General features: G+C 42.1%; 3 protein-coding genes across 6 annotated transcripts; 1 reads left to right on the top strand and 2 right to left on the bottom strand.

The window, feature by feature from the left end:
• Window positions 1–4,517: 4,517 nt before the first annotated feature.
• LOC105282703 (quinone oxidoreductase-like protein 2) lies at window positions 4,518–6,793 on the bottom strand. Of its 2 annotated transcripts, XM_011344911.3 has the most exons (8): window positions 6,420–6,792; window positions 6,030–6,263; window positions 5,759–5,950; window positions 5,499–5,680; window positions 5,289–5,377; window positions 5,083–5,212; window positions 4,863–4,992; window positions 4,518–4,745 (listed from the first exon to the last, which is right to left on the bottom strand). In XM_011344911.3, exons 1-8 carry the CDS (start codon window positions 6,660–6,662, stop codon window positions 4,683–4,685), a joined length of 1,263 nt encoding a protein of 420 aa, XP_011343213.1. In that variant the 5' UTR covers window positions 6,663–6,792; the 3' UTR covers window positions 4,518–4,682. The 2 variants fall into 2 exon arrangements, with proteins under 2 accessions (XP_011343213.1, XP_011343214.1); XM_011344912.3 differs by lacking the exon at window positions 5,289–5,377 and having other exon boundaries at window positions 5,083–5,226; window positions 6,420–6,793.
• Window positions 6,794–7,004: 211 nt separating this feature from the next.
• On the top strand, window positions 7,005–14,370 carry LOC105282697 (protein SMG8). Of its 3 annotated transcripts, none has more exons than XM_011344902.3 (16): window positions 7,005–7,535; window positions 7,651–7,795; window positions 7,887–8,161; window positions 8,264–8,494; window positions 8,570–8,769; window positions 8,841–8,944; window positions 9,079–9,272; window positions 9,338–9,577; window positions 10,762–10,965; window positions 11,036–11,148; window positions 11,254–11,400; window positions 11,477–11,687; window positions 11,775–12,095; window positions 12,164–12,343; window positions 12,480–12,603; window positions 14,243–14,370. In XM_011344902.3, the coding sequence occupies exons 1-15, from the start codon at window positions 7,495–7,497 to the stop codon at window positions 12,598–12,600; spliced, it is 2,727 nt and encodes a 908-aa protein (XP_011343204.1). In that variant the 5' UTR covers window positions 7,005–7,494; the 3' UTR covers window positions 12,601–12,603; window positions 14,243–14,370. The 3 variants fall into 3 exon arrangements, with proteins under 3 accessions (XP_011343204.1, XP_011343205.1, XP_011343203.1); XM_011344903.3 differs by having other exon boundaries at window positions 14,170–14,287; XM_011344901.3 differs by lacking the exon at window positions 14,243–14,370 and having other exon boundaries at window positions 12,480–12,764.
• Window positions 14,002–16,194, bottom strand: LOC105282698 (putative leucine-rich repeat-containing protein DDB_G0290503). Its single transcript, XM_011344904.3, has 4 exons — window positions 16,160–16,194; window positions 15,148–15,820; window positions 14,768–14,898; window positions 14,002–14,675 (listed from the first exon to the last, which is right to left on the bottom strand). Exons 1-4 carry the CDS (start codon window positions 16,192–16,194, stop codon window positions 14,180–14,182), a joined length of 1,335 nt encoding a protein of 444 aa, XP_011343206.1. The 3' UTR covers window positions 14,002–14,179.
• Window positions 16,195–16,418: the final 224 nt, after the last annotated feature.

Below are 16,418 nucleotides of genomic sequence, written 5' to 3'. Positions count from 1 at the left end.
ACAATATCTGGAATGTGTTCGCGTTTGTAAGGTGAACGTGAATTTGCAACACGGCCGCGAGATACAATTCGACACGCTAGATTAATACGAATAATCGAGATCCCCCACGTGCCGCAATAACACGGAAAGAAACAATTTTGCTACCGTAGCTACTCATGATTTGCTAAAACTGTGTTTGCTGCCGTAGCTATAACTTTCTAAACTACAGCAAACTGTTTGCTCTTGCAGCTAATGAATTAGGAACCTTATCTAATAAAATAGGTATCACAGCTAAAATTTAGCTGTCCATATATTACGATTGAAATGTAGCTGCCACACGCAGTTTTTAGCTACGGCAGCTACTTTTTTCTTTCCGTGTAACCTAATACATAAAGAAAGTAGCAAAATATGCATAGCTGTAAGGATCATATTGTACAGCAACATAAAAATAACTATCGGAACTAACCGATATGCCACAGATACAACATTATTTCGCTGCCGCATGCAAACGCGGCGCGAACAGCGCTGCGCATGCGCAGTGGTAAATAATTGAGTTAGTGATTCACTTGATCTAGCTATTGCTAATTAATGTAGCTATCTTGTATACAGTTTTAGCTGCAGAACATATTTCGGGTTTAGCATCAGTTTGATCGCCACAGCAAAAGTATTAGCAACGACAGCAAAAATTGTGTCTTCCATGTACAAGTAGTGTGCGCGCTACAACTAATCGCTGCAACATATGTTGTGATAATTGCTAACTAAAATATGTACTGCAGCCAAGTCTTGCATATAAGGCAGCTAACCATTTTCAACTAATTAAAATAGGTGTCACAGCTAAGATGTTAGTTGTCCATATATTACGACTGAATTTAGTTACCACACGCAGTTTTAGCTACGGCAGCTACTTTTTTCTTTCCGTGTAACCTAATACATAAAGAAAGTAGCAAAATATGCATAGCTGTAAGGATCATATTGTACAGCAACATAAAAATAACTATCGGAACTAACCGATATGCCACAGATACAACATTATTTCGCTGCCGCATGCAAACGCGGCGCGAACAGCGCTGCGCATGCGCAGTGGTAAATAATTGAGTTAGTGATTCACTTGATCTAGCTATTGCTAATTAATGTAGCTATCTTGTATACAGTTTTAGCTGCAGAACATATTTCGGGTTTAGCATCAGTTTGATCGCCACAGCAAAAGTATTAGCAACGACAGCAAAAATTGTGTCTTCCAGTACAAGTAGTGTGCGCGCTACAACTAATCGCTGCAACATATGTTGTGATAATTGCTAACTAAAATATGTACTGCAGCCAAGTCTTGCATATAAGGCAGCTAACCATTTTCAACTAATTAAAATAGGTGTCACAGCTAAGATGTTAGTTGTCCATATATTACGACTGAAATGTAGCTACCACACGCAGTTTTAGCTATGGCAACTACTTTTTTCTTTCCGTGTAACCTAATACATAAAGAAAGTAGCAAAATATGCATAGCTGTAAGGATCATATTGTACAGCAACATAAAAATAACTATCGGAACTAACCGATATGCCACAGATAAAACATTATTTCGTTGCCGCATGCAAACGCGGCGCGAACAGCGCTGCGCATGCGCAGTGGTAAATAATTGAGTTAGTGATTCACTTGATCTAGCTATTGCTAATTAATGTAGCTATCTTGTATACAGTTTTAGCTGCAGAACATATTTCGGGTTTAGCATCATTTGATCGCCACAGCAAAAGTATTAGCAACGACAGCAAAAATTGTGTCTTCCATGTACAAGTAGTGTGCGCGCTACAACTAATCGCTGCAACATATGTTGTGATAATTGCTAACTAAAATATGTACTGCAGCCAAGTCTTGCATATAAGGCAGCTAACCATTTTCAACTAATTAAAATAGGTGTCACAGCTAAGATGTTAGTTGTCCATATATTACGACTGAATTTAGTTACCACACGCAGTTTTAGCTATGGCAGCTACTTTTTTCTTTCCGTGAATAAATAGCAAACGTACAAGACCAGCACGCATGTATCAAAATTATTGGGTTGGCCAAAAAGTAATTGCGTTTTTTTCCAATAGATGGACATACATGTCTTGAAACGTAACTAACTTCATTCTAAACCGCAAAATCATTATGTAGGTTAACAACTCACGGTTCAAGCTTGTTTTAGAAAAAGAAAGTACACGATTTCGTTAACAATTGTTTGTTTGCCGTCGATTTCAAAATGGAAAATCAAAAAGAACATTTTCGTCATATTTTGTTTTATTACTTCCGAAAAGGGAAAAACGCTGTGCAAGCTCATAAAAAGTTATGTCATGTATATGGCGAAGATGCTTTAAAACTGCGGCAGTGTCAAAATTGGTTTATTAAATTTCGATCTCGAGATTTTAATGTGAAAGATGAACCACGCTCAGGAAGGCCAATCGAAATTGATGATGACAAAATAAAGGCACCGATCGATTCGAATCGGCGTTTAACGACACGAGAGATTGCTGAGAATCTTGACATATCGAAATCGAGTGTTGAAAACCATTTAAAACGACTTGGATACATTAGTAAGCTCGATATTTGGGTAGCACATGAGCTGAAAGAAATTCATCTCACTAAGCGTATTGACATCTGCGATTCTCTTTTGAAACGCATGATAACAGGCGACGAAAAATGGATCGTCTACAACAACGTCAAACGAAAAAGATGGTGGAGCAAGCGTGATGAACCTGCTGAAAGCACTTGAAAAGCAGATATTCACCAAAGAAAGATTATGCTGTCAGTCTGGTGGGACTTTCAAGGTATTGTGTATTTTGAGCTGCTTGCGAGGAATCAAACCATTAATTCAGACGTATACTGTCGTCAACTGGATAAATTAAATGATGCCATCAAACAGAAACGTCGAGAATTGGTGAATCGCAAAGGTGTTGTGTTTCACCACGATAACGCTAGACCACGTACAAGTTTGGTCACTCGTGAAAAATTGTTGCAGCTTGGATGGGATGTGTTACCATGGTGTTACCACATCCACCATATTCGCCAGACCTGGCGCCATCAGATTACCATTTGTTTCGTTCTTTGCAAAACGCCTTGAATGGTAAAACCTTGACTGCTGATGAGGATATGAAATCGTTGTTGGAATTGTTTTTTGCTGAAAAAGATAAGAACTTTTTTGAGCGCGGAATCATGAAGTTGCCTGAAAAATGGCAAAAGATAATCAAACAAAATGGACAATATATTGTTTAATAAAGTTTTTGTTTCCCATGAAAAATTCGCCTTTTATTTATATAAAAAAAAACGCAATTACTTTTTGGCCAACCCAATAAATCATGATGCAACAATAATCAAGTGACAGTAATTAATAAATCAATGTCACGTTTCTTACATCTAACAAATCAATATGCTCCGCGTGGGATTGTCTTGATGATGCATCGGAAAGATTAACACGTCGCGGTGTGTCAAGTTTCCAAGTAACACCCTGCGATTCAGGTTTCAATTGAGTAGCCTTCACGCAAGGCAGGATGTCCAGGAGAAGGACGACTTGATAATTTTGCATCTGCGGGGAGGGAATATCGGTGTCAGGTCACGACCGGTCCGCAGCGATCTAGAGCACCCACGTCGCGCGTTATTGTGTTCCTGACTCACCTAATCAGCACTTCTGACAGTCGCGTCCACGCCTGACAGCTCTCTGAAAGGACCCCTGCGGTGATCAAGGCGATGGATGAAGACGACCTGCTGATCGATTCGCGGGTCCCCGCGACCGCTCCTTTCTAAACGATGATGCCGAACAATATCAACGCGCGCGAAAGCGTTCTTTAAGCTAGATACCGCGCAATCGAAAGTTCGTAAAAAGCGAGCAGGTTTCAAGAGAACAATTCAAGTTATTGCGCGCAGAAACGGAAATAATTGTTTCAGGTATCTCAAACTTCCTGGAGCGGCTCGCTGAGAGAATTCATTGAGAGGCTTGCCGAGATTCATTGAGCAAGAAAAAATGAAAGGGATGGAGATTCATTGAGAGACTCTTGCCGAGATTGACAAAGAAAAAATGGATAATGATGTTGCAGCGAGTTGTTAATATCATGAACCGAGACGCGTTGGAAAGGTCACAAATGGAAATGCACGAGTGCGGTCTGCTGACGATTCCTGTATTTTTAATTCCCGGTATAAATTAACTTTGACATCTCAAATCTCGTTTGAAAGGCGCCGGCACGCGTACAGTCGCGCACCATCTGCGCGTAAAAATTGCCGAGTAACGCGCGAATGTCAACGCGCCAGCTCTGGCGCGGAGCGAGCGGTCTCATTGCGAGTCTTTGAAATAGTTGATCTAATCGAAGCGATCGCTGCCAATCATTTCGCTTAAACCGTAGCCAATCGAGCGATCGTAAATCTCTGCTCAACGACGTTCAAGTTGAAACACCAGAAAAAAGTAGTAGTGCTGCACCAACTACCCGCGACCGGTCGCGAGAGACTCTTAATGCGCTGTTAATCGCAACGCTGTTAATCCAAAAAATCTGAGAGGGATTCATTTCAGACGACATTGAAAAGTGAAAGTTTTAATAATAGAAAGTTTTAATAATCTTAATAACTACATTAGCTTCTGCTTATCGTAATATCTAATGCAGATGTACAAAATATCACCGTGCATCATAAAGCTGCTTTCTTGGAGTATCAGAACTTGAAAAATCACGGAGTGACTCGGTGCAAGTTCATGCAGATCCGTTTGCCGGTACTTTTACCGCAGCCTCCTTGTTCCTCATGTCGATCACGACCTACGAGGTTTACACGTTGCATTGTCATAAATACCGTACATAATAGAGATGCAGGTTCATTTGGTAACAAACTGTTAATGCAAAAAGTAAGCAGGGATCTTTTACCGCGTTACTTACTTTTCCCGGGGATTTACTCTCGGAGACGACTTGCAAGGCGTCGTTGATCTTGTGTAAGCCGGCAATCAACGAGTAAGACGGTGTGATGAGACCCTCTTCTAAGAATTGTAAAATCTCGTCTCCCGCTTGGCTAACATCGCAGGACCCGAAACGGTTAAAGCTTTATCTATAAGGAACTAGACAAGAAGCTAGAGGTATGAACAACATTACGATCACATACCGGTACACGTCAGGCTTTCTCTTCCTGTATTCACGAAGACTGAAGCCGGTGACGCTGAAGGAGCCTTTCTGCACGTCTGACTGAACGTCCGTGTTCATGGTGGCCGCCGTGCCGGCTATGATCATTCGCCCTTCATGACAGAGGCTACAAGTGAGCGCATTGTTCGGATAGTTAAGTTACGGATGACTTAAAAACAGGCTGTGTACCTTCGCGAGAGAGGTGATGCACCACCACGGCAAAATTGTCATCGCGCAGCAGGTCCTTTAACGTCGCGTCTTTGTAGACGTTGGTGAAGCTAAAAACATTACGTGTCCTACCTACCAATCGCGCCTTGCCTGATGCAAAATCCAGACACGCGACTCTCTCTAAACCCGCGAAACATCTCTGCTTCTACCGGTGGGTCTCTTAGTACTCACCAATCCAACATTTTCTTCAGGTACTCCCCACCGACGTCGTCGAAGATGGCTTTGATGTCTCGCTCGGCCGCAATGTCCTCTATCTGCTTCAGCAACTTCTTATCCTTGTACTTCAGGGATGCGAACGCTCCCTTCTCCCGAGCCTGGTCCGCCCCGTCTTCCGTGGCGCAAATTCCAATCACCTTTGCAAAGTGTACATTAAAGCATACATTACTCGACAGTCTGGTACGTGAATGCTTCACTCAAATAGAAAGCCACACCTTGGCTCTAAAAACATTCGTCGCGAGATCCAGCGCTGCCAGACCAATGCCGCTCATACCGACGTTTATCAGTATCATGTCGTCCTCATCGATGTTGACTTTCCTCTCCAGCGCGAGTAGAGCAGTAATGTAATTGTCCAGCACGCTCGCAGCGTTCATGGAGTTTGTCATGGGAGGTACTTTCCAAATGTCCTAGACAGAGGCATCGTCAGCACTATTACCATCAAGTGCATAAGTGTATACTGGAAACTAATGATTTATATGCTCTTACTCCAACTTCTGCCAGGCACTTCTCAGCCAAGCCTCCGTATCTTTCCTTGTTAAGAGCGATGACTTTATCTCCAACTTTGTAGCCGCTCTCCTCTGCCTCAGCACCGATCTCAACCAGCTTCCCGACAACTTCGTGACCAAGAATCATTGGTAATTTGGGTTCAAATATGTACATATTCTTACTGAGAAGAGAGTCGGAGACATTCAGAGCACAGTAATGAACATCAATGAGTACCTGCAAGAGTTAATGACAATTACTTCTCATCAATCATTATCATCCGTGTCTATATATAGAATGAACGTTACAGCTAATCATGTAAATAATATTTAATAATAATAATAATATTGCAACTAATTCCTGATATGGAATTTGATCTCGAATTCTATTTACTTCGTTCGCTTGTACCCTCTTCGGCGGCTCCAGGTTCTCTATAACGAGAGGACTGGAGAATTCCTTCAGCACTGCGGCTTGGATCTTATTCGGCTGCGAAGCCGGGATAACGTTTCCGATGGATTCTGCATTCTCCTTGCTAGCTGCGCTGCTGGATCTCGCGGCTATAATTCGCGATGGTAAGCTACCGAAGCTGTTGCCGCATATTTTCATGAAAATTCCACGTCCCACCGATAACGTCATGCTGATAATAATTAGTGGCAGCGTGTAGATGATTGCATGACGGTGATTTCGTGATGATGCAAACTTAAATGTACACAAAAGTCCACTCCTTCTGACAACACCTTCCGCGCGTGTAAATTCCGGGTGCTACCATCTCTGATTCGCCTTTCGAACTTCACGGCTGAAATTTCCTGCGAAATCTTCATAGTCTGACTCGCCATCGATTTGTACTACTACCTCACTTTAGAGTTGGCATTCCGTAGACGCTAGTTTTAACAGATTCGACAGATGTCGCCACGGCCGCGTGTTGACTAAAGCCACTAGATAGATAAAGTACCGCAATGGTCCGCCATTTTAATTCCAACTACACGGTGTTTTCATCACAATTATGTTCTCTTCACGTCTATCACAATATGTAACCTTTCTCAATGGAGATACAACGCAACGCTGCTTCGTAGAATTGCACTTAGTGTGTTGATAAGTTGCATGTTTGCACTAAATACACTTCCAACGCCATTTTTATTCCGCGTATTTTACCACGGATTGCGGTACTTTATCAATCTAGTGACTTTAGTGTTGACAGCTGATGGGAACACGTGGGGATGAAACATAAATATTGCGTGGATGATTGAAAAGAAATAATAAAGAACACTGAAAGTAACCGTTATTATTTAGTAAGAAAGTTAGTAGAAAATAAGGAATAAAAAGAGGAACAATTTAAATTATCAGAATTGTTTCAAATAACTTGCTTGAAAGAATTTACATGCATTGTATCATCATTGAATGGTCATTGAATAATCATGCATTGAACGATATCATAAATCTTAAAAATTCATGAATAAACGAGCTCACAATGCAGCCTTCTAAGTTTACATTACCGTGCGATGCGGAGAGGTAAGGAATCATGCCTAAAAAGTCACGAGACGTTCAAGCAATATTTCTTTCATACTTCTATTTCCTAAAATTCACATGAGATCATCCTGCTAACATTTTTTCCGCGATCGTTTAGTTTCACACAACTTGACGAGAAAGTGGTGATTGTCTCAGTATTTGGCAAGTCCCAGCTCTGCACCAAAGGATGCAAGACGGATATGCTCAGCTCTATACTCCAGCTAAACCTCCTGGACGAGGCAGAGATTGATGAAGATTCATGGGTAGGACATCTCTTGGACCTCAAATGATATCTATGACACTTAATAAGTAATATCTTGATCGGCGTACTCATCAATATGGTTTACTCGTCAGTGTGACATCGAGGGATATTACAACGCCAAGGAGAAGACAGTTTACTTGCACCTAAGAGGATTTCTAGACAGCCACACACTCCTAGCTGAGTACGACAAGTTTACGGAGAAGCAAGAGTGTAAGGATTTCCTCAGCGTATGGGCGCATATGAGGGACAAATATGCGAGAGCGCTCCTAGTCCTGTTCCACATATCTCACGTGATTGTACTTACTCATCCGACTCACACCTTCGATTACAGCTACGTACATTTATTTCGTGCCATGGACATAGTCAGGTCAGTATTGAACGAGTTCGATCGTACTTATATTTAAAAAACGTGCATGGCTAACAACACAATTGCAATAGATTAAATTTCTCTCTGATGATATGATGACAGACAGAAGATCTCTCCGCAACTCTCTGATGTGTTAAGCTCCATTCACAGCCTACCAAAGGACTGGATTGCGAACGTCAGACCGTGCTCACCACGAGTACTGTTTTACTTCGAGTCTTGCCCACCAATCTTTCAGGATCCAGACGGCAGCGCTAATATCAAAAAGCTGGAACACTCCCTCGAGGACCAGATCTACCAGATGCTGAGGAAAAATAGGATAGTCACCAATATCAGGTACAAAATCAACAATTAATCTTGTTGCAAGGAAAGTCCAACGAGAATGTTGCAGCCATTCTGCTTTGTTTCCAGCTCGAACTCCCTGTTTGCGATCCCAGCTAACCAGGAATTCGTGTACGTGCACACCGGAAGCACAGAATCGAAGGATATGCTGGGTTACATGGCGAGAAAGTTGATACAGAGCTGTAAAGTCAGTTCTGGTGGCATAACGTCGAGAAGTCTTGCCAGCTCAGACTCGAATGACGTTTTGACGGACGCTGACACTGAAAATGGTAAGACCAAGTTGGGTAGAGACGTTAGATGACACAATGTGAATTTATAAATAACTCTCGTGCATTTATAGAGACCCGCTCGTTCAGACTATTTCTGCAGCAGCACATAGACTTGGCTTTTGTAAAAGGATTTGACGATAATGTCAGCAGGCATTCCACGCCCGCTTATTTCGAGGTGCCTGTTCGATTTACGTCATCTTTTTGCACTAACGATAATCGAATTTATTAGACAGTGTGGAGTAAGACTAGTATCCCTCGAGTAAGCTCTCTCACTTCTAAAAACAAACTTCTGAAAGCAAATTATTGCAGATACCTACGCTGAATATATTTTGTCAAGTAGCGAACAAAGTATTCGACTACTTTATCCACAATACCGACAAGGAGCTGCAACAACTTCATAATCTGCTGGACACCGATGTGAAATTCAGTAAGAGCCGTTGCAGCAAGGTGCTGCCAAGGGCTTTGCAAGCGTATCAGGAGAACTTGCCGCAGCATTATACGAGGTAAAACAAATGACTTGAAAGAACCGCAGTTCGCGCGGGAACACCTGATTAAATCAACATTCCAGAGCGTATCACGAGTCGAAGCTAGCGCACGCGATGGCAGTCTTCGAGATGCACGCCCGTGGTCCGCTGTTCGAGGAGTTCAGCGAGAAATTACAGGCGGAATGCGACAAGCACTGGCGAGCAGGCAGGCAAATGTGTGAAGTGTTGTCGCTCACTGGTCACCCTTGCACGAATCCCATTCACCGAGGTGGCAGCGAAGGTGCGGGCGGGGGCGAGCAAACCGAACCTAGAGACGATGATAGGCATGCATTTCTTTCATATACAGGGTGTCCCGGGTTTTAACCGACAAACTGCGGGAGCATATTCTACTAGTGGAAATAAGAAAAGTTTGCTTAGAAATGCTTTATTACAAAGTTATAAACCAATATTGAAAAGAAATATCAGATAAGTAACAACGGAACATAGTGTAGAATTTGGAAGGTCCAAGATGTTTATGTTACGTGTATTCACATGTATTCATGTTCACTATGTTGAAACGATTCAGTATGATTGTTACTTCCACAACAGTAGCTGTTAGATTTCAATCGTCGTGTCAACTAGCAATTACTATCAGAATGCCAAAAGTGTTTTCAAATGAGGAATACACCGATATTCATTTCGTGTACGGATTCTGTGACGGAAATGCACGAGCTGCCGTACGAGAGTATCAACGTAGATTTCCCAACAGGAAAGTACCAGATAGTTCTGTGTTTAGTAATACCCATTTGCAATTACGTAATTTGGGTTCATTTCGACCTATGAATGAATATGATGATGTTCGTTCAGCTCTAAGACACCGACGACGCTCGGAAAGAATCTTAAATCTTCGCCAAAACAGCTGGATACAGTTAGACGGTTGTCCATCGCACTATGCTAGACAAGTTAGAAACTGGTTAGATGAACATTACGCTCATAGGTGGATTGGTCGAGGAGGACCGGTTTTCTGGCCTCCAAGATCGCCCGATTTAACGCCTCTTGATTTTTATTTATGGGCAACTTTAAACAATAAAGTTTACAGTACAGAAGTAATCTCGCTTGAAGATTTAAAGCAACGAATTACTAATTCAGTTACTGAGATGCAACAAAATTTTCAGGAATGTCGTACCGTAACAAATTCTGTACTACGTCGATGTCTAGCTTGTATCGATGTGCAAGGACAACATTTTGAAATGCGTCACTAAATCATTGCGTAGATAATTTTTATTTTTGTGAAAAAATCCGTTGTTACTTATCTCATATTTCTTTTCAATATTGGTTTATAACTTTGTAATAAAGCATTTCTAAGCAAACTCGATATAAGAATTTTTTCTTATTTCCACTAGTAGAATATGCTCCCGCAGTTTGTCGGTTAAAACCCGGGACACCCTGTATATCTTTTACATATTATATTTTTTATTATTATCATATTTATCATTGACTTTATCGAGCGTCATATTTGACTTCGCAGTGAGCTGCCTGTCAGAGAACACTGCAGTGGAGTTAGATACGTGTGCGCTTGCAATTGCGGTCGAGCCCAAGGCTCACGAGAGGACCCCTTCAAGCTGAGGCAGGCGAACTACGAATTCTTTCAGCAGTTAACGAAGCAATGCGGTTGCGGGCAATTAGAGAGCATACAGTTCCCCGTATTTCAACCGAGCACGCATAACTACAGGTAGAATATTCATGACATCAAAGATCCTCTCTTAAGCAGTACTGATACGTATACTTTTTCTCGCACGCAGAGCGGCGCAATTATTTTCAGCGACGAAACGCCAAGATTCCTTCAGTCGCAACGAATCTTCCACGCCTCAGGGCGACACGCAAGCTTGCAGTTTGGGAGCCGACACTTTGAACGGTAACATTATCCAGTAGAACGTAATATTTTATTTTATTTACACATTCTCCTAAATGTTCCCCTAGCTGTCGTTAATTTCTGCAAACATTATAAACGAAATTACAGATTATGGTAGTGGCAGCCAGTCTCCGGCGACGAGCGATCCGATCGAGGAGGACGTCCCGAGATTGAGCAACAAGACGAGTCTTACGCCGAGCGATTCGCATAAAGTCGTCATAGAAGTCACCGACAGCGACGCGGAGAACACCAGAGGTACCCATCGCCGTTGCTTTACATTATCTAATTAAAAAGAGATTATACCATGAACACGTACATTCTATGTATATAGATAAGTCGCTGGTGAGACAGCCATCAACAACGGAATATCTTCCGGGAATGTTGCATAACGAGTCGCCGGCTGGACTCTTGCCGCAGTTTTCTAGTTGGTCGCTGGTGTGCCTCGGCCCGAGTAGTTTGTACTCGCATAACATAGGGCTGCAGCATCAGGTCGGGATGTTACCTACTTCTGCGTTTCTCTTACCGTGGGATGTAACTGTCAGGTGAGGAAAAGACCGAACGACACTTTAAACGACTATAAAATCTGCTAAGAAATGAAAAAAAGAAATTAATGAGAGCGTCCGTCGCAGATTGGAGCACCAGAAGGAACGGAGTTCATTGTGGCCGGCAGTAGGCGATCACGGTGCTCACGGAGGCTACGGTAGCGGCCAGCGGGGCAAGAGCTACCAGAACATGAACTCGATTCGCGGTCGCAAGTCGAAGGGCGGCAAGGAGTTCGTGGTAAAGATATTCGTCGGCGTGGAGTACGAGTGCCCGCGGGGGCACAGATTCATGGCATCCGCGCCAGATAAGGTGCTGAAGGCGACTGGAAATGGGATTGTGAAAGATAGCGGGAATAAGGTGACGTCGAGCACGGTCGACATGCCGCTTTACTTCGCTTGTCCATGCCGGTACGTATCTAGCGTGGACGCTTGATGGTCTACCTCAGTTTGCTTATTAATTTGCGTCCTTTTTGCAGTCAAACTAAGCAATTGATTGCTCAGTTGGTGAGAATCCACGTGGTGACGCCAAAAGCGCCTGTTCATGTCACATTAAATCCTCGGGTTCAGCCTGGTCCCTCACCTTGCCCGACATTCGTCACCGGTTGCGAGGAACCGATCAAACTCTCGCAAAGCGCATATTGGGTCTTGAGACTGCCGTATCCTTTCTCGATATTAGTGATAAAATCAAGTCCATACATTTGCCGCTCGCAGCAGTGTCGATAATATTCCCCTACGTACATAATTTCCTTTTTCTACCGAATGACTTATATTTTTCCTCAAGAAATTTTTAAGTTATGTATACATGGGCGAGAAAGGACCGTATTTACCACCGAAGGAACCAGTACCTTCGTCTCATGGTCGTCTGCTAGCCGGGATGTATGGCATCAGCGAAGTTGTGCCAGAGAAGAAATGAATTGTAATTAATTTTACCAATAATTCTGATGCGCTGCGGACTACGCCAAGTACATTATTATTAATTAATTTAAGGATAGTAAAACATAGAAGCCTATATATATTGGGTCATTAAGTATGAAACTTTACAAATAGAACATAAACTTTTGCATTTTTTGGCGCATGGACATGATTTATTTTCAATCGAAGTATGCGCCCATGTTATCTACACACTTCTGCCATTTTAGTGGTAGTTGGTCTATGCCTCTACTATAGAAGCCAGGAGTATGGGAATCGATGAAGTCGCGGAGGGCTGTTTCGACTGCCTGTTGAGAATTGAAGAATTTTCCCACCAACAAGTTGTCCAAATTCCGGAAGAAGTGATAGTCGGTAGGTGATAGATCTGGTGAATATGGTGGATGACGGAGAGTTTCCAATTCCAACTCCTGTAGCTTTGCCACGGTCAGTCGTGCGGTGTGCGGTCGAGCATTATCATGCAACAGGATTGGCATTGACCGATTGACCAATTTCGGTTGTTTAATAGCAAGTTGTTGCATCATTTCGTCCAGTTGCTTGCAATATACTTCAGCCGTTATCGATGTACCAGGTTTCATAAAGTTGTAGTAGATAACACCTGACCTGGACCACCAAACAGTCACCATAAGCTTCTTCTGTGTAATGTTGGGTTTCGCGTGATGTCTCGGTGGTTCATCAGCGTTCAACCACTGATGTGAGCGTTTACGATTGTCGTAGAGTATCCACTTTTCATCGCAGGTCACAATTCGATTCAAAAAAAGATTCATTTTTGTGACGGGAAAGCAAAGAAAGGGAAGCCTCTAGACGTTGCGCCTACTGCGCATCGGTCAATTCGTGCGGGACCCATTTGTCCAACTTCTTTATCTTACCAATTGCAGCTAAATGAACAATATGGTGGGTATAGAAACATTGAATATCGATGCCAATTCACGTGTACTTTGAGATGGATCGGACTCTACTACGGCTCTCAAGTGATCATTATCCACCTTCGTCTTTGGTCTTCCACGTGGCTCATTAGCGAGGCTGAAATCTCCATCTCTGAAGTTTTTGAACCAATTGCCCACCGTTGCTTTAGTAGTTGAACCTTCACCAAATACAGCGTTGATATTACGAGCTGTCTCCGACACTGTGGTTCCACGGCGGAACTCATATTCATAAATCACACGAATTTTGGACTTTTCCATAGTTCTATAAAAAAGAATCCACCAATAAAACTAATGAAGATATTTGAACAAACAAATATGACATCTGAAGAGCGAACATACATCTATCACACTAACCTAACCTGATACTGACGTCTGGCGCCAAATTTGAGATAACAAATGTTAAAGATGACGCTTTTACATTTGTAAAGTTTCATACTTAATGACCCAATATTTGTCATTAATTCTTATCTATAAAATTTATATTACTTTATATATGAATTTGTAAGATTCACTAACGAGATACAAATTTCACGCTTCCAAGTGCATTATCTTGATTCGATGCTTGGAATGATCACGTGCACGATAATAAATAAGTTAAATAAGTTAATTTTATAAATGACGTGGTTTAGGATATCTTCGTTACGACGCCGTGCTGATAAAGCTACAGAAATACTGATCCGCCTTGGAACTCTCCTCTTCCAGTCGCTTTAGCCGCATCTTGGCATCCTGCAGGATATCCTCCGTGGAACTGCTCTCGCTGACGATTGCGTTCGCACTGGCGGCTTCGGCAGCAGAAACCGGTACATCGACGGCGACCGATCGCGGTAACGAGCGCATTTCCTCCAACTGGCGCGACAATTGCACGCTGCGTAGCGTGATCTGCTCTATCCTCGAGCGTTGCTCCTGCACGAGATTCATCAGCTCCAACTTCTCTTGCCGCAGGACTTTGCACTCGTCCATTATCGCGCGGCTCTCCAGATCGGTTTGCACGTGAATATTTCTGTTGTTAACATTGTTCTGGACACACTGATTCGACGTTCCTTGCGACATTTCCTTTTGCATTTTGACGAGTTCCCGTTGCAGCTTCTTTAAATCGCCCTCAAACTTTCTGTAACCGTCCCGTTCTCTCTGCAATCTGTACATAATTTAGGTCAGAGCTGTTATTACATAATTACTGTTATTAGCATAAATGGAGTCATAAAATTTTTCTGTAATGATCTCGAATACCTGTTAGCCTCTTGTGTTAAGAAATTCTGTTTCATAGACAGCTCCATTTCCTTTTGTAAGATACACCGAACGTCATTGTCGTTCTTTTCGTTCAGCTGCTTCTCCTTCAGCGTTAACGATCGCATTAAATTCTAAGTACACAAACGACATAGTATGAGTGAGACATATTCGTTTTATTATCATGAGCATATTATATTTTATTAATACTTTATATCTTCTTTCCTTTGTATTGCATCATGTAGAACCATGTATATAATATTTATAGGATTTATTATGTAAAATGTAATTATTACATATTGTGTAATATGTAATAACATGTAATAAATGTAGGACATTCAACATTACATTAAAACTGGAATACTTGAATTCGAAAATATCACCTGAGCTTCTTCCACTTTCTCATTCAGCGTATCGAGTTGATGCTTCACAACGACAGCCTGCTGTTTCAGTTTGCTCTCCTTTATCCTCAATTCATCATCGTACAGTCGTTTCTGTTGAACAATTTTCTTTCTCATCGCGTGTACTCTTGTCGTGTCAACGAGATTTGACTCCAAAGCTAAGTTGGCTTGCGTTTGCTTGTTGCACGAGGAACTTTCTTTAGCAGAGGACTGCGCATTGGCAACGAGAGAAGCTACAGAACTTAAAATCGACAGCAACAGCGGTGCCTCGCTGTTCATGTAACTCGATATAATATGCTGGCCCTCGGGCCTGTTTGGATCAATGCCCAGTGTCTCCAGGGTGTGCGCTATGTAATCACTTTGCAATTTATTGTGACCGCTACCACCGCCTCTGTCATTGTCATTGTCAGAGGAGCGCTGTGGCACGCTGTTGCAAAAGTTTACTAAAAGCGGAACTTCGCTAGCAAATATCGACAAAGTAAAGGAGTAATTGTGACTAAACAGGTACTCGGCTATTAACATATCGTAAATGTACTGTCTCGCTGACCTCGGCTCTTTGCTCTTGCATAGCCCCAGATCCTTGTGCTTCAGAGCGTTCACTAGATTCTGACGCAGGTGGGTCCTGATGTTGGATATGATCCCACACTTCTCGAACCTAGCACAAACAAATACATCTTGTAGCAACATCATCTACATGTCAGACGACAAATTATAATAAATTATGACGTTGTCCTTGATGTAAATACCATTTGGCCAGATTGTCGACAATAAAATTATTCAAGTTGTTTATAATAAATTGTTTACATTAGATAAATTGTTTACGCGTTAATTGCGATTGGTAAAGTGTAATTGTAAAATGTGTCGTGTGAGAGATCTGCAATTGTGTTAATTTAGGTATTAGACTCCAAAAACTTGCGATAGATAACCTCAGCGTAAATTTCCGATTTTGACACAAAATAAAATATTTCGTAAGTGCACATTGTTGTATATTTACCATGTATACACGGTGGAATAGTAATTACTGTCCATGTCGGATACAAAAGTGTGTAAAGCGAGTGCGACAGTTACGTGACAACGGACGCACCGACGCTTAAAATCGCGAGTTCAGTACCCGCCACTCTTGCTCGGTAAATTAGAAGTACTGCCATGTCTATTTTTAAATCAATCGCTAAGACATTATCGATAAATGATACAGGACATATTTTTACTCGATAGATACGCATTCTATCAGATGTCGCTATAGGTTTGAAAAG

Source organism: Ooceraea biroi, chromosome 10, assembly GCF_003672135.1.
Source record: "Ooceraea biroi isolate clonal line C1 chromosome 10, Obir_v5.4, whole genome shotgun sequence".
NCBI classification, from domain to species: Eukaryota; Metazoa; Arthropoda; class Insecta; order Hymenoptera; family Formicidae; genus Ooceraea; species Ooceraea biroi.
The sequence above is the reverse complement of the archived record's forward strand: the minus strand, read 5'-3'. Positions and strand labels throughout refer to the sequence as shown.

What these genes read in the sequence shown, in the direction of transcription:
- LOC105282698 (XM_011344904.3), bottom strand. Translation starts at nt 16,194, where the DNA reads ATGGACAGTAATTACTATTCCACCGTGTATACATG. An exon ending in AGAAAGTGGAAGAAGCTCAG is followed by an intron (nt 14,899 to 15,147) that starts GTGATATTTTCG and finishes TTGTGTACTTAG; the next exon opens with AATTTAATGCGATCGTTAAC. An exon ending in TTAACACAAGAGGCTAACAG is followed by an intron (nt 14,676 to 14,767) that starts GTATTCGAGATC and finishes AATTATGTACAG; the next exon opens with ATTGCAGAGAGAACGGGACG.
- LOC105282697 (XM_011344902.3), top strand. Translation starts at nt 7,495, where the DNA reads ATGCAGCCTTCTAAGTTTACATTACCGTGCGATGCGGAGAG. An exon ending in TTACCGTGCGATGCGGAGAG is followed by an intron (nt 7,536 to 7,650) that starts GTAAGGAATCAT and finishes GCGATCGTTTAG; the next exon opens with TTTCACACAACTTGACGAGA. An exon ending in CCGTGGGATGTAACTGTCAG is followed by an intron (nt 11,688 to 11,774) that starts GTGAGGAAAAGA and finishes CGTCCGTCGCAG; the next exon opens with ATTGGAGCACCAGAAGGAAC.
- LOC105282703 (XM_011344911.3), bottom strand. Translation starts at nt 6,662, where the DNA reads ATGACGTTATCGGTGGGACGTGGAATTTTCATGAAAATATGCGGCAAC. An exon ending in AGAGGGTACAAGCGAACGAA is followed by an intron (nt 6,264 to 6,419) that starts GTAAATAGAATT and finishes TAACTCTTGCAG; the next exon opens with GTACTCATTGATGTTCATTA. An exon ending in AGTGCCTGGCAGAAGTTGGA is followed by an intron (nt 5,951 to 6,029) that starts GTAAGAGCATAT and finishes GCCTCTGTCTAG; the next exon opens with GACATTTGGAAAGTACCTCC.